At 62.6% G+C, this 13893-nt stretch overlaps 5 protein-coding genes across 6 annotated transcripts in view; 3 read left to right on the top strand and 2 right to left on the bottom strand.

Annotated features, from left to right (window-relative positions):
- The first annotated feature begins 56 nt into the window (after positions 1–56).
- Positions 57–1795, top strand: SDRG_07563. Of its 2 annotated transcripts, none has more exons than XM_008613403.1 (5): positions 57–444; positions 490–859; positions 902–1008; positions 1053–1316; positions 1366–1795. In XM_008613403.1, the coding sequence occupies exons 1-4, from the start codon at positions 100–102 to the stop codon at positions 1206–1208; spliced, it is 978 nt and encodes a 325-aa protein (XP_008611625.1). In that variant the 5' UTR covers positions 57–99; the 3' UTR covers positions 1209–1316; positions 1366–1795. The 2 variants fall into 2 exon arrangements, with proteins under 2 accessions (XP_008611625.1, XP_008611624.1); XM_008613402.1 differs by having other exon boundaries at positions 902–1004.
- A 342-nt stretch (positions 1796–2137) lies between these two features.
- SDRG_07564 (hypothetical protein) lies at positions 2138–4198 on the top strand. Its single transcript, XM_008613404.1, has 5 exons — positions 2138–2652; positions 2699–3068; positions 3116–3218; positions 3258–3524; positions 3571–4198. Exons 1-5 carry the CDS (start codon positions 2305–2307, stop codon positions 3848–3850), a joined length of 1368 nt encoding a protein of 455 aa, XP_008611626.1. The 5' UTR covers positions 2138–2304; the 3' UTR covers positions 3851–4198.
- Positions 4153–5236, bottom strand: SDRG_07565 (hypothetical protein). Its single transcript, XM_008613405.1, has 3 exons — positions 4571–5236; positions 4348–4525; positions 4153–4295 (listed from the first exon to the last, which is right to left on the bottom strand). The coding sequence occupies exons 1-3, from the start codon at positions 5111–5113 to the stop codon at positions 4180–4182; spliced, it is 837 nt and encodes a 278-aa protein (XP_008611627.1). The 5' UTR covers positions 5114–5236; the 3' UTR covers positions 4153–4179.
- Positions 5237–6251: 1015 nt separating this feature from the next.
- On the top strand, positions 6252–13568 carry SDRG_07566 (hypothetical protein). Its single transcript, XM_008613406.1, has 3 exons — positions 6252–11083; positions 11130–13361; positions 13405–13568. The coding sequence occupies exons 1-3, from the start codon at positions 6275–6277 to the stop codon at positions 13540–13542; spliced, it is 7179 nt and encodes a 2392-aa protein (XP_008611628.1). The 5' UTR covers positions 6252–6274; the 3' UTR covers positions 13543–13568.
- A 70-nt stretch (positions 13569–13638) lies between these two features.
- Positions 13639–13893, bottom strand: part of SDRG_07567 (serine/threonine protein kinase) — a 1236-nt gene continuing 981 nt past the window's right edge. The window contains exon 2 of the mRNA XM_008613407.1: positions 13639–13847. Coding sequence (XP_008611629.1) covers positions 13722–13847 — 126 coding nt within the window. The 3' untranslated portion in view covers positions 13639–13721. The remainder of the gene's footprint in view (positions 13848–13893) is intronic.

The raw sequence follows: 13893 nt of genomic DNA on the forward strand, positions 1-13893 counted from the left end.
CGTTCATGTATGTTCGAGCGAATTCCCCAGTCTGCCTGCACCCAAAATACCTAGGAGCTGGAAAGGCGGCGCTGATCGGGTATTCCGTCATTTGCGATCATGTCGGTGACCTTTCGAGTGCTCTCGCCCAACGAGGCCGAGGCCGCCCACGCGATCGAGGTCGCCTCGTACGCGCCCGGGAAGGCGGCGACGTTGATGCAGATCCGCGACCGCATCCACCGCGCAAGCGACTTCTTTTTGGGTGTTTACGAGGCGGCGACGCTGGTCGGCTTTGTCAACGGGACGCTCTCAGCGCAGCGAGAGCTCACAGAAGACAGCATGGCTGGGCACGACCCGCGTGGCCACTACCTCTGTATCCACTCGCTCGTCATTGCAGCGTCGCACCGCCGCCAAGGCCTCGCGACCAAGCTCCTCTCGACGTACGTGCGCCGGCTCGTGGACGAGGTACGTGCGGAGGAGGCGTCCAACGTGACAAAGCGTGATGGCTAGACCAACGTTGCGCTCATTGCGCTCTTGGCCGAGCCGGCCCACGTGGCCTTTTACGTCAAATGCGGCTTTGCCGTTCTCCGCATGTCGCCAATCGCGTACAATCAAGCGCCCGATTTGGAGCTCGCCTTCGACTGCAGAGCCGTACGCCAGCTCGACGTTGTCGTCGTCGACGCTTTTGCAACGAGACCGTACGAAGGCAACCCCGCGGCCGTCGTCGTCATCAGCTGCCGCCAGTTTGACGCACCGGGCGTCGACCACTGGATGCAGCAAGTGGCCATGGAGCGCAACTTGAGCGAAACCGCGTACGTGGCGCCGCTGAGCGAAGCGCATGTCGGGCAGAACGAGTACCGCCTGCGGTGGTTCACGCCAGGTAGAGTCATGGACCGACAATTCTATCTCAGATCAAACCAAGGCTGTGAGATTCGACTCTGTGGCCATGCGACGCTGGCCGCCGCGTTCACGCTCTTTGAAGGCGGCCATTGCGACAAGACGGAGTGCATTCGCTTTCACACGCTGTGGGTACCGTAGAGTCATGTTGCATGTTGTCTCACGCCAAGACATAGGAGCGGTGTGCTCACGACGCGCTACGTCGTCCAGCCCGACGGCCGCTCCGAGATCGAGATGGACTTTCCATCTCTTGTCCAGCAAGAGCACGACGATGCCTGGCGCTGTGCGACGTCGTCGACGCTGCTGCACGCTCTGCAGCTTGCGAACAGTGAAATTCTCGCGGTCGTCGAATATGGTACCAAGGTTCTCTGCCATGTGCGACCGTCGGCGTACGACGCGGTGCAGCCGGACTTTGCACTGCTCGCGACGCTGCCTTGCCAGTACGATCCTGTGCTCGGACGATGTGCCAAGAATGTGATTGGTATGTAGGTCGGTCGTCCTCACGTGCGCAGCGCCCTTGGCGTCGGGCTACGATTTCTACAGTCGCTTCTTTGGCCCGAACGTCGGCGTTAATGAAGACCCAGTGACAGGCAGTGCCCACTGCGCGCTCGCCCCGTATTGGCATGCGTACCTTCCGACGCACCCGCGGCAATTCCGCGCCCGCCAAACGAGTCGGCGTGGCGGCGACGTCGGCGTGCGCCTGACCGATGACAACCGCGTCTTCCTCACTGGATCGGCCGTCATGACGCTGCGGGGAAAAATGCTCGAATGACGCTTTGCAAGCGCAGCCGTCTGCTGCTAGCTCCTCGAAACTAACCCCACTAAGCCGGCTGCACCAAAGCCCTTTCGCTTGAGTCTTATCGGTGCATGGCATGCCAATGCAGCGTCCGGCGTTGGCAGATGAGATGCACTTGCAGGTCGTGCATGTGTATCCTGCGGCTCGTGGCGGTAGCTCATACGCCCATATTCTAGTAAGTTAGCTACCCGCCGTGAGTGATCGACTGTACCTTCACCAATCGGAGCGAAAGCTCCGCCTCTTTGTAGTACAACCGATACTCCCGTATTCTAACTTAGTAGACGATGCTAGTCGTTGCCCAAACTAGCAGATGTTTGCGTCGCAGATCGGGTGCGTGGACAGTCATCATCGCGACGGAAAGATGCGAAGGTGGATTGCGTCACCTCGGAAACAGATTGCATGGTGGGCCGGGCCCAGCACGCGCGTGGGGCTGCGCGTCCGATCGACCACCTGCTTGGAGACCCAGCGCGTTAGCGTCACCCGGTGACGTCAACTCGGTCCACTGTTCCCGCAGAATTCGCGTTGCGATCTTCCAGCCTTCTAGAAAGGCGACTTTTTCACGCGCTCTGATTGGCCACATCCAAGGTCGCGGTTTGGAGCAACCATTTTGAGTTTGCCGTCGCACGAGCATCATGACGTTTACCTTCCGCCCGCTCACGCTCGCCGAGGCTCAAGCTGCCCACGCCATCGAAGTCGCTTCGTACCCGGCGGACGAGGCCGCGTCGCTTGACCAGATCCGCAAGCGCATCCAGGAAGCTGGCGCGTACTTTGTCGGCGCCTATAACGGCGACGCCAAACTCGTGGGCTTTGTCAACGGCACGCTCACGGCGCATCGCGAGCTCGAGGAAGAGACCATGTCGCGCCACGACCCGCGCGGGCAGTACCTCTGCATCCACTCGGTGGTGACGGACCCGTCGATCCGCCGCCAGGGCCTCGCGACCAAGCTCCTCAAGGCGTACGTCCGCCGCGTCCTGGACGAGGTTCGCTCCGAGGTTGATGCTGTTGTCTTATGTATGCACCGTGTAGCCGCATGTGCTCGCGATCCTCCTCATCGCCAAGCCGTATCTGGTGCACTTTTACATCTCGTGCGGTTTTACCGTCACGCGCTTGTCGCCGGTCGTCCATGGCAAGGACGCGTGGATGGAGCTCGTGCTTGACTGCACGGCTGCGCGCCAGCTCGACGTTGTCGTCGTCGACGCCTTTGCGACGACGCCGTACGAAGGCAACCCCGCGGCCGTCGTCGTCATGAGCTGCCGCCAGTTTGACGCACCGGGCGTCGACCACTGGATGCAGCAAGTGGCCATGGAGCGCAACTTGAGCGAAACCGCGTACGTGGCGCCGCTGAGCGAAGCACATGTCGGGCAGAACGAGTACCGCCTGCGGTGGTTCACGCCAGGTCGACCGACGTACACGAGCATGTGCTCACAAGTGACATATGCGTAGGCGTCGAGATCGACCTCTGCGGCCACGCGACGCTCGCGACCGCGCACGTGCTCTACGAAGATGGCCACTGCGCCAAGTCGGACCCGATTCGCTTCCACACCCGGTCTCTCCATTCCTTAGTCGACGACTAACAACCCTGTAGGAGTGGCGTCTTGACGACGCGCTACACGACGCTCGAGGACAAGACGACGCCGGCCATCACGATGGACTTTCCTGCGTCGGCCAAGACCGAACACGACGCTGCTTGGCGCGAGGCGACCAAGTCCGTTCTCCTCTCGGCGCTCCGCGTCTCGACCACCGACGTCCTCGCACTCGAGCAGTATGGTCCGAGCTTCATTTGCCAGCTGACGCCGGCGGCGTTCGAGTCTGTTGTGGTGGACTTTGGTCTCATCGCATCCCTCAAGTCGCAGTACGCCGATCGACAACTTGGTGTCGACCTAACCCGATGCCTCTAGCTCGGTCATTATCACGTGCAAGGCGCCGACCGACTCGGGCTTTGACTTCTTCAGCCGCTTCTTCGCGCCCAACTGCGGCGTCAACGAAGACCCGGTGTGCGGCAGCGCGCACTGCGCGCTGGTGCCGTTCTGGAACGACCACCTGCCGCAGACGCAGCAGACATTTGTCGCCCGCCAAAAGAGCCAGCGCGGCGGCACGTTGCGACTCCGCATCGAGGACGGACGCGTCTTCATCACGGGCACGGCCGTCGTGACGCTGCGCGGCAAGATGCTCGAGTAGGCAGCTGGTGCAACACTCTCCATCATCCCTTGCGAATACATTCGTATCCTTTTGCGATAGTACTACAGTGGTATTGACATGGCAGCAGACGCTATCTCTGTGTCATCTAGGCAGCGGGGTAGGGTTGCATGCAGCTGTTCTATCCGTGGTTCGACCATCTCGTTGTTCAGTGGCCTTGTCGTCATGAGCCCCGTTGGTGGCGGCTGGCACGAAGTTATTGCTGCTTCAGGAGGCTCCGACAGAAAGACTCGAGAGCTTGCAGTCGATGGGGTCGCGGGACGATGCAGACAACGCAAATAAGAGTGAGAGATGCATCGTTGTTTCATCGTTTACTGCTTGTACTCGTTGTTCGCGAGGCTGCAGCCAGGCGTAGGCGCCATCGATGGCGACGACGGTCCGACGGCCTTGACGGCTTGGCCGTTGCCTTGCAGTGGCACGCAGTTTTCTACTCCAAACTGTGTGAGCGGGCCGACAGAAGAAAGGAAGAGAGAACGTACTGTACACTTGCCACTGGGGCTGGTGCAGCGCGAGCCAGTAGAAGCGAAGCATGCAACCCGACCCGCCGCAGCTCGAATAGTCGACCGGCAGGTGGGCCGCGGGCTTTTGCGGAAAGTGCGTCGGGCAGTCGTCGTCCTGGAACACACGCTTATCGTCGAGCCACACCTCGCACGGACCCTATGCAGGCAGTAAGCGCTGCTATCGTCATAGCGGCCTGTCTACCGTGTGGCTCGAGATGAAGCCTTCGCCCGTGTCGGGGTTCAGCCACGTCATGGTGCCATCGGACGGGATCGTCTTCTTGGAGGCGTTCGGAAGCGAGTTGCCGCACGCCGGCCCTTGCGGCTCGAGCATATCGCGGAGCGTCTTGAACTGGGACTGCGCCTTGAAGGCAGTCGTGAAGGCCGCCACGTTCTCTTGCGGCGAGCCGTCAAACTTGCCGGGCAAGTTGGCTTGGATCGTCGCCACGTACGTCGTGCGCATGACGTTGGGCGAGAACTCGGCCGCGGGGTTGGACACGATGCCATGGCCCGCGACGAGCACGAGCGAGGTGAGGAGGGCAGAGCAGCGAAGCGGAAGCATGCTATCGATTGGTCTTTGTCCGAGCTGGCGAATTCGCAAATGAGGCTCGGAGGTCCCGGCGCCGAGGCGGTAGAAACCTCGAGTAAAAGCGACGGGTAAAAGCGCCGAGCCCTGTCGCTCCACCGCCGTGGCGCCGTCGGGTGGGAGAAGCGGCAGCGCTGGACGATCGCTCTGTTGAAATGCCATGGCTGTGGCTGAGTGGCGCCGTCGCCGCACGGGCCATCGGGCCTCTCTCGCTGCTGGCGTCGGACAGCGCCTCGGCTCCTGTGCTCATCGCTCATCGCTTCCAGGTTTGGATCTGGCGTGCCGAATGCAAATTGCCAAAAGGTGGCATGTGCCATATATAAGAACGCAGGCCTCGGACGAACGCACCAATCACAAGACAGCAGATGCAGGAAGATCCAATCTAGTTGACAGGCGCGTCGACATGGTTGCCGATGGTGCTGCGAGAGCAGTTGCGGTCGCTGGTAGACGTGTGCTAAAGGAGGCTCGAGCTATACGCGCGGCTATCTGTGGATAGTCGGTTATGCGTCGTCAAGGTCGCTGAGGTTCACTTCCTGAACCGCCTCACCGCAACACTGGCACGCAACATGCTTCGGCGGCGCCAGTGCATGTCAAAGGTACCTGCTCTCCAACACTTCTAGAGTCGTTTTCATACTACGGTATCACTGGAAGCGATAGCAATACGCTAGCCGCCCTCATCGGACCATCCGTTCAAGCGACAGACAGAACGCTGCAGTCCTCTCGCTTGAGCAAACCAAGTGTATATAAAAGATGCATCTCGTATATACCTTTGAGCAAACGTAGCCGCGATGCGTTGGCAACAGATATACTTCATAACGACCCCGTTGATAGCCGAGAGAACGCGGCGAGGCTTCTTCACGGCTGCCGACGCCAGTAGCTCTGTGCACAAGCACTGGCGACGATGCTCTCCTCGTCTTGATCGGCGACAACTCGTACTTCTCGACGTGGCCTCTATTCATGACTGGCCATCGACCCGATGCCAGGACGCGAGGTTGCCGAAGGCCACTAGAGCTGCTGGCCATCAGGTGCTACTGGACGTTCGCTCAAGTGCGCATCAAGCTCAGATGTGCAAAGAGCTTGACAAGTGAATGAATACAGCTCGCTTGTCATCGAGGTTGCAGCTGCTTTTGCCGCGCACAAGTTCGCGCACCTGGACCGCAATATCATGATTTTATTGGAATCCACTTGTATTTTAATGCTGTTCCGCAAATAGACCATACAAACAACCTGTGTCGCATGTATAAAAACAAAAAAGAATTGTCGGTTGGGTCCGGCATTTCATGTGGGCATTGCCTTTTGTGCGGATCCAAAGCGCCAAGAAGCATGGCGCCCGTGCCCGTGCTCGACATCTGGCAGCGCTTCCAGCGCGCGAATGGCCCGATGCTCGAGGAAGACGCGCTAAAGGAGGTCGGCCTCGTCCTCGCCACCAAAGGTGCGACGCCCGACGACGTGGCGGCGAGCCTCACGGAGGCCATCGAGCGCATGGTCGCGACCGTGCAAGAGCCTGGTCCGCTCGGTGCAACGAACGCAACGCTCTTGCTGCTGCAGCTCGTCATGCACACGTTTCACGGGCTCAAGGTCGCCAAGCGCTTCGAATGCTTGGACGCGGCTAGCACGTCATTGGTGCCGGCGCTGCTCGAGCTGCTCCTCGTCCTCGCGCCGGCCGACGGTGCCCTTTTCGCGGATACCCGCCTCGTCATCGAGACGGTATCTTTTCTCAGCACGATTCTCGTCGGCTACCAGCACGCGTCGACGCTGTACACGGCCCACCACGCGTCGCTTCTCGGCCTCGTCGAGACCTTTGGGTCGCACCCGAGCATCGTGGGCACAGCCGTCGGCGCAACCACGTCGCAGCTCCTTGTCCAAACCGCACTCTGCCTCGTGCACGTGCACCGCGGGTGTCCCACTCTCAACGCGGCCTTGCTCAAAGCGCTGCTGTCGCACATGGAGAACGTGCCCACGCCCCGTGCCACCGACATTGATGCGACGCTCCGCGAGTGCTCGTGGCTCCTCACATCCGACCCAGGGTACCTTCCAAGCGTCGAAGGGCTCTGGACGATGGACGAGTACGGCGACGTCGGGGGCCGCAGTCGAAACGCATCCTCGCTCGTCTTGTCGACGGCGGCCAGCTGCCACGCCGTGCCATTCACCGCCGCGCTGTACGACAATGGAAAGAAAACGATCGAGCTCTCGGGGGCGGCTGTTGCGCCGCTCGCGCTGCTGCAGGCACCGTCGACCGCGCCAGGACCCTGGTCGCTGGAAGGGCAGTGGCGTCAGCTGCTCGCAGACGACGCGCCGAACGCGATGCAGCCGATCGCGGTGGCCGTCGAGTGGGCATGCAGTGCGTGCACCGTCGTGAACGCCGCCTCGGCCCTCAAGTGCACGACATGCGGCACGGCCGCGCCGCCGCCGCTCCCGTCGTCGCTCCAGTCTGCCACGAACGGGAGCAACCCCGCGCCCGTGACTGCGTCGCTCCATGAATCGTTTATGGCACTGCAGTGGAGTCGCGGCGAGCAAAAGGGCGTCTGGCTTGCCCGCAAGCAAGCGTTGACGCCATCGCTGCAGTTGCCACCGGCCTCCGCCGTATCGCCCACGGCCTACACCCTGCACGGCGACGTAGCACAGTGTCTCGCTGTCGAGAAGCCCATGTCGGTCAACAGCCACGGCAGCACAACCATCGAGCTGCACGTGCGCATCGAAGCAACCGCCAGCCGCCAAGTCGTCTTGGCCAACGGCGAGTTTACGCTGGCCTTGGAGCCCACCCAGACGCTGGTCTGGACGTACGGGCAGCACGTCTTGTCGACGCCGCTCTCGTCCAGTGGCAGCCGCTATCACCACATTGCGCTGGTGCACGATGAGCACGAGCTCATCTTTGTACTCGATGGCGCGGTGGCCGCCCGCACGCCGCGCGTCAAGGCCCACGAAGATGGCGTCGCCGCCAAGATCTTGGTCCTCGGTGCCGAGCCCACTGAATTGAGCACGATCTCGACACCGTCGTCGACGCAGTTGCCGGCGTCGGTGTATGCCCTCGCGCACCCTATGCACGGCTCTATCGTCGAGCTCCGGGTGTGGGCCGTCGCCCTTGACCTCGGCACACTGCAGGCACGCGCTACGGCGGCGCTGCCGCAGACCACGCCGCACTTGCTGCTGTATTTGCCGCTCGTCGGGTCCTCGGAGCATTTGGTGATGGACCACGGACCGTACGGCAGCCACGCGAGCCAGTACATGCACGGAAGATGGCCCGTTGCGCCGTCGCTTGCCGCGTTGCCCGTCGCGGCGCATCGGTGGGGCGTGCTCGAGAGCTTTTTCCTCTACGGCGCCGTGCGTCACTGTGATTCGTGGACGCTGGAGAGCGGGTCTGCGATCTGGCACAGCGACGCGCTCGGCCTGCCGCACGCAGACGGGATCTCGTTTCAAACGACCGTCGCGACGGCGTTTCCGACAGGCACCAAGGCGTCGATGGCCATCGCGCTGGCCAACGTCTCGTACTGGCAGCAGACGTCGCTGATTGACGAAGTCTCGGCGCTCGACGCACCCACGTCGTCACCACCCGCGCTTTTGGTGCACTTGACGCAGCACGCCAACGACGCCGGTGTCGCGATCGGCCTCTATGTGCTCAAGGCCGGCGCGATCCACTGCCTCAGCTTCGCGACGTCGCTCCTGCCGACGATTCACGCGGCGCAGGTGACGTACGACGCGGCCCGCGGGACATTCTCCGTTGCTCTCAACGACCGCGTCGTCTCGATGGTGTCGGTCGACGTAGCGCTCGCCCTCGGGCTCTCGGCAACCTCTTCTCTTCGCGCCGGTCTCGTCGTGCCGCACACGTCAGACATTGAAGACGCCGTGTCGATTGGGATTGGCGCATGGCACCTGGCCTTGTCGCCGTCGTCGACGATGACAACGTCGGCGCTGCGGGCGGTGTATGGCCTTGTGGGGCTGCAGGACGACGTGCATATGACTGACGCGCACGCGTCGGCCACCGTGAGCTGCTCCAAGTACCACACGGACGGCAGCGCGATCACGCAAGAGCTGTTTGGGTGCCAGAGCTGCAACACGAACCTCGTGTTTTGCAAAACGTGCGCGGCGTGGTGCCACGAAGGCCACGAGCTCGTCTGGAAGGGCAAGACGGCCGGCGCGTGCGGCTGTCGGTCGCGCGGCGCAGCGGCGTGCCACTGCCCCGAGCCCGTGTCGCTACCGACGGACCGGCCCGTGCTCGGTGAACCGACGTATGGCCTGTGGTGCTGCCCGCAGTGTACCGTGATCAACGCCGTCGACAAGGCCGTGTGCTCTGTCTGCGGGTGCGTCTCGCCCATCGCCTCGCCGACGCCGCTCCAAGATTTGCTCTCGCCGCTCTTGGAGACGCCGTCGATGGCGGCCGAGTGGTCGTGCGACGCGTGCACGATGCTCAACAGCGCCTCTGCGACCAAGTGCGCGGTCTGCGACACGGCCAAGCCCGGTGGTAGCTCTGGTAATAGCAGCACGGCGCTGCTCGCCCTCGCGAGCGCCGCGTCCGAGACGATCCAAACACCGTTGGCGTCCGGGCCGTGGTCGTGCGGTGCCTGCACGATGGGCAACGAGGCGTCGCACACCATTTGCCACATTTGCGGCACGCCTCGGCCGATCGATGCCGTCCCGGTCGCCACGCCGGCGACGGCTCCACCGTCCCCGATCAGCGTTGCCACCGCGCCGCCGCCAGTGCCCGTGTCGACCGCGCGCCTGGACACTCTGTTGTCGCTGCAAGCCCAAAAGATGATCCGTGTGCCACTGGACCTTGCCCCGTTTGCGACGGGCGCGACGACGTGGGAGACGACGGCCGGGCTCTTGGTGCTTGAATATGCACCGCACGACGCGTACATTGGCGACCTTGTGACGGGGTCGTACGTTGATGGCGATGGCAGCCTCGTGGGCCTTCTCCAGCCACCGTCGTCGGCGACAGGCCCGCTCGAGCTCCGCGGGCTGTACAAGCCGTCGTTGACGAGTGTGCCCAACAGCTTTCTCTTCCAGATTTCGCCCCAGAGCCGGCTCGACGGGCTGTGGTTTCGTGGCGACGGCGCGGGCCAGTGGCGCTGTACGTTCACAGCGAGCACGCAGCGTCTCCGCGGACTCAACGGCGCGCCGTTCTACTCGGGGCTGGTCAACATGGCGCAAAACCTCACGAACGTGTGCTACCAAAACAGCTTTTTGCAAGCGCTCTTTATGACGCGCGCGTGCCGTGACGCGCTGCTCTCGGCGCCCACGTCGCCCAATGCGGTCGTGTCGACGCTGCAGTCGCTCTTTGGCCGCTTGTTGCAGTCGCAGGCGCCGGCCATCGCGACGCATGCGCTCCAGCGGTGCCTTCCGCCGACGTTCCAAGCCGGTCGGCAGCAAGACACGAGCGACTTTGCGAATTTCATCATGGAAGCCTTGTCGGACGACGTGAGCCGCATCTTTGGCGGATCGCAGGCCTCGATCCGGCGCTGCAAGGCGTGCGACCACACGGCGGTGACGCACGAATACTTTTGGGAGCTCCTCCTCAACATGATCGAGCTCCGGTACACGCCGATCACCGACCTCTCGGGCGTGACCGGCACGGGGCTCACGATTCCGTGCCCGCTCGGCTTTGACCGTCTCAACTTTGACTTGAACAAGGACCGCACCAATGCACCGTACGTCTACCTCTGCGTCAAGCGCGACGTACAGGCGACGCCAATCACCGACATCATGATCAAGGTGGCCGACGTGACCGAGCCCAAGCCGCATGTACCTGGCTACACGCGCCTTGAAATCGACTTGAACCTGGGCGGCAGCTCTGGCATCATCAATTTGCTCTCATCGCCCATCCAGAAGGGCGCGTCATCGTTGGAGGGACCGCGACATGTGACCAACAACAGTGGTGGTGGCGGGAAGAAGCAGGTGTATCTCTTTTACTCGCGGGATCCCACGGGGTCGCCGATCACGGACCTCAACGTGGTCTACGGCACCGACACGGTGCCCGACGGCTTCCGCGCGATCCGCGTCGACCTCAACCAAGGCGACGGCACGCCCGTGTACCTCTGCTACCGCTCGGACATGCCCATCACGGACCTCAAGCTCGTGACCGAAGGCCGCCCGGGCTACAAGCTCCTCGACAACTCGTTGCACCTCGCATCGACGGTACCGTTGGCGTGTATGTATCAACTTGATACCTAGTATGGCGTAGGACCACCAATACATTGCGCACACGGATGGCGGCCACGGCGCGTGTGTCACAGGTCTCCAGCTCGTGCCTGCGGCCGACGTGGACACGCGCAAGTCGGAGAAGTGGGAAGATTTGGGCTTAAGACCGGCGCCGGCGAACGGCGCCAAGCTCATGCTCCAGCGCGGCCACGGCAACCCGCTGTACGCGATCGAGGTGTTTCGTGCTCCGCGCATGGTGCCCAAGTTTTCCGAGTACGAGGTCATCTCGCTGCACGCACCGGCGCCCGGGCCGCTCACAATCGAGCGCCTCCATGGGCTCTGGAAGGCTGGCGACGACTGCGAGCGCTCAAAGCGCGCGCTGCAGCTGCACCACGTGGCGCTTTCGCAAAACCAAAGCTTTTGCGTCCGGGGCTCGTTTGGCACAAAGGGTGTGGTGCAGGGTGTCTTGCAGTGGCTAGCGCCCAGCGGCACGTATGTGCTGCACGGCCACTGGACGGACGCAACGACCAAGCACCCGCAAGTCGCGCACCTACTCTTCCGCGGTGACGCGTTGGAGGGCACGATTGGCGATGCGAAAACCAACAAGAACGTCGTTTTGCGCGGTACGCACGTGTCGTCGACGATGACGAGCCAGCACCCGGTCACGGACCTCTTGCTCGTCCGCAAGTCGAGCGCGACTCCGCTGCCGCCGGGCGTGGCGCTCGTGCCGACGCCGATCCACGGCGATTTGCACTTGGCAGTCCGCCGGGACCCGAACGCGCCGGCCATCAAAGACGTGTGCGTGGTCTACGGGGACATTGACCCGATCCCAGACGACTATGTGTGCCTCCACACGACCTTGCACGGGACGTCGGGCAACCTGAACGACGGCGCGCACGCCGTCCCGCTCTTCATTTGCTTCAAGCGCGATGCCAACGCCGCGACATTAGGCCTCATGGACGTGGGTATTGTATCGGGCAGCGACGTGCCCGAAGGCTACACCAAGATTGGCCACACGCCGCTGGGCATGGAAGCGAATCTGCAGCCGGGCAAGCCGCTCTTTCTGATCTACAAGCGCGGCGCGAGTGCCACGCCGAGGGTTGTCGAGCACCCGCTCAACGGCCAGTTTGACACGTCGCTTTGGGGACCGCTCCAGCTGACGGTCGTCGAGGCACTGCCATTGGCATACGACGTCGTTGGCAAGTTTGGCTTTACGCTACACGGGAATGCGGCGGCCAACGGTGCAATGCGTGGCATCCTGTACCCGACGACCGCCGACGCCACGAGCTTCCACCTTGTCGGGTACTGGGAGACGACGTTTGGGACGCACAACTCACTTTCGTCGGCCACGTACTCGCCGCTGACGCCGCTGCATGCGTCGACGCAGCCGATGGAGCTGCGGTTTTCGCTTGACGGATCGATTCCAGTGGCGTCGGGCTTTTGGGCGCTCGGCAACAGTGACGGCGGCAAGTGGGCGCTTGTCCATGATTGCTACGTGCACATTGGCTTCAAGAAGGACTATGGCTCCGAGTGGGCGAATGGCGCGCTGCAGACGTCGGACCGCGTCTCGTCGCACGCGCTGCCCTCGCTGCTGCGGCGGTTCGTGTCGCCACGGACTTTGGGTGGGGACTTTACGTGCGGCCAGTGCCACGCCCGCGCCGAGTCGCGTGTGCACTCGACGATCGTGTCGCCGCCGAGCCACTTGATTCTGACGCTCAAGCGCATGCACTACGACTGGAAGCTCCAGAAGACGTGCAAGAGCCTCCACGATGTGAGCTTTCCGCCTTGCCTGGCGCTGCCGCCGCTCGAGGCAGCCGACGCGGTGGTGCTCGGCGCGTCCGAGGACGACCTGCCGCGCGGGTACGGCTTGTACGCGGTGCTCGTGCACAGCGGCGTGAGTGCCAACTCGGGGCACTACTACTCGTACTGCCGCGACTCGTCGAGTGGCCACTTGGACCTCAACGACGACGACGCGGCGCCGTGGATCAAGTTTAACGACACGACGCTGGCCGTCTCGAGCTGGGCCGAGATGAACCAAGCGATGACAACGTCCGTGTCCGACTCGGTGTACCTCCTCTTTTACAAGCGCCTCGACGCTCACCAGTCTCTCGGCAACAACCTGGAGAATGAAGAAGAAGAAGCCAAGTCGGAGGACGAGGAAGCTATGCTTTTGGCCAAAGCCATGGCACTCTCCATGTCGTCGACGCAGGCCGCGCTCGAGTCGCTCGACCACGTGGTCGCGTTCTCGCCGGCGACGCAGGGGCTCATCCAAGAGGTAGAACTTCTCGGTGGCATGCAGTGTCTCACTCTGTCGGTAGATTGAAGCAGAGAACACGGCCCGGATGCTGGCGGCGCAGACGAGCGAGGTGGCGATGGACGATCTCCATACGGTCGTCCGCGCCATGTCGAGCGTGCCCGAACCCTACAAGGCGGCGTTGGAAGCGGCGCTCATCTAACAGGAAGGAACCTTTGTATCTGCAAACTGCATTGATCGTGGTGGTTGTATGTGAAACCTGCGGTACTGTGGCTGGGGCTTGGTGTGAAAATGACGTGGCAAGCGGTGGAAGCAGAAACAATAAGATTAAAAAACGGATTTCAAAAGTACGGCGACGGAACACATATGCAGGACGCTCGTCTACGCGGCCGAGGTGGGCACGGACACACGCCGCGCCCACGGCCGCCACCGACGCCACGTGGACTTGAGACGGCTGGAGAACGACGGCTTCTTGGCTGCATGATTGGTCGGCGGTGGCACGAGCAGCTCGGGCGACCGAATCGTCATGTGCATCGGCGTCTTTGGGGCCAGC

This window comes from Saprolegnia diclina (assembly GCF_000281045.1).
Source record: "Saprolegnia diclina VS20 unplaced genomic scaffold supercont1.22, whole genome shotgun sequence".
Taxonomy (NCBI): domain Eukaryota; phylum Oomycota; class Saprolegniomycetes; order Saprolegniales; family Saprolegniaceae; genus Saprolegnia; species Saprolegnia diclina.

Bases quoted from the DNA above. Each gene is read 5' to 3' on its own strand.
- SDRG_07563 (XM_008613402.1), top strand. From the start codon at position 100: ATGTCGGTGACCTTTCGAGTGCTCTCGCCCAACGAGGCCGAGGCCGCC. The intron at 445-489 runs GTACGTGCGGAG...CGTGATGGCTAG, and splicing joins TGCGCCGGCTCGTGGACGAG to ACCAACGTTGCGCTCATTGC. The intron at 1,317-1,365 runs GTACGATCCTGT...ATTGGTATGTAG, and splicing joins CTCGCGACGCTGCCTTGCCA to GTCGGTCGTCCTCACGTGCG.
- SDRG_07564 (XM_008613404.1), top strand. From the start codon at position 2,305: ATGACGTTTACCTTCCGCCCGCTCACGCTCGCCGAGGCTCAAGCTGCC. The intron at 2,653-2,698 runs GTTCGCTCCGAG...TGCACCGTGTAG, and splicing joins TCCGCCGCGTCCTGGACGAG to CCGCATGTGCTCGCGATCCT. The intron at 3,069-3,115 runs GTCGACCGACGT...ACATATGCGTAG, and splicing joins CCTGCGGTGGTTCACGCCAG to GCGTCGAGATCGACCTCTGC.
- SDRG_07565 (XM_008613405.1), bottom strand. From the start codon at position 5,113: ATGGCATTTCAACAGAGCGATCGTCCAGCGCTGCCGCTTCTCCCACCC. The intron at 4,526-4,570 runs GTAGACAGGCCG...CTGCCTGCATAG, and splicing joins GCTTCATCTCGAGCCACACG to GGTCCGTGCGAGGTGTGGCT. The intron at 4,296-4,347 runs GTACGTTCTCTC...AGTTTGGAGTAG, and splicing joins GCCCCAGTGGCAAGTGTACA to AAAACTGCGTGCCACTGCAA.
- SDRG_07566 (XM_008613406.1), top strand. From the start codon at position 6,275: ATGGCGCCCGTGCCCGTGCTCGACATCTGGCAGCGCTTCCAGCGCGCG. The intron at 11,084-11,129 runs GTACCGTTGGCG...AGTATGGCGTAG, and splicing joins CGTTGCACCTCGCATCGACG to GACCACCAATACATTGCGCA. The intron at 13,362-13,404 runs GTAGAACTTCTC...CTCTGTCGGTAG, and splicing joins CGCAGGGGCTCATCCAAGAG to ATTGAAGCAGAGAACACGGC.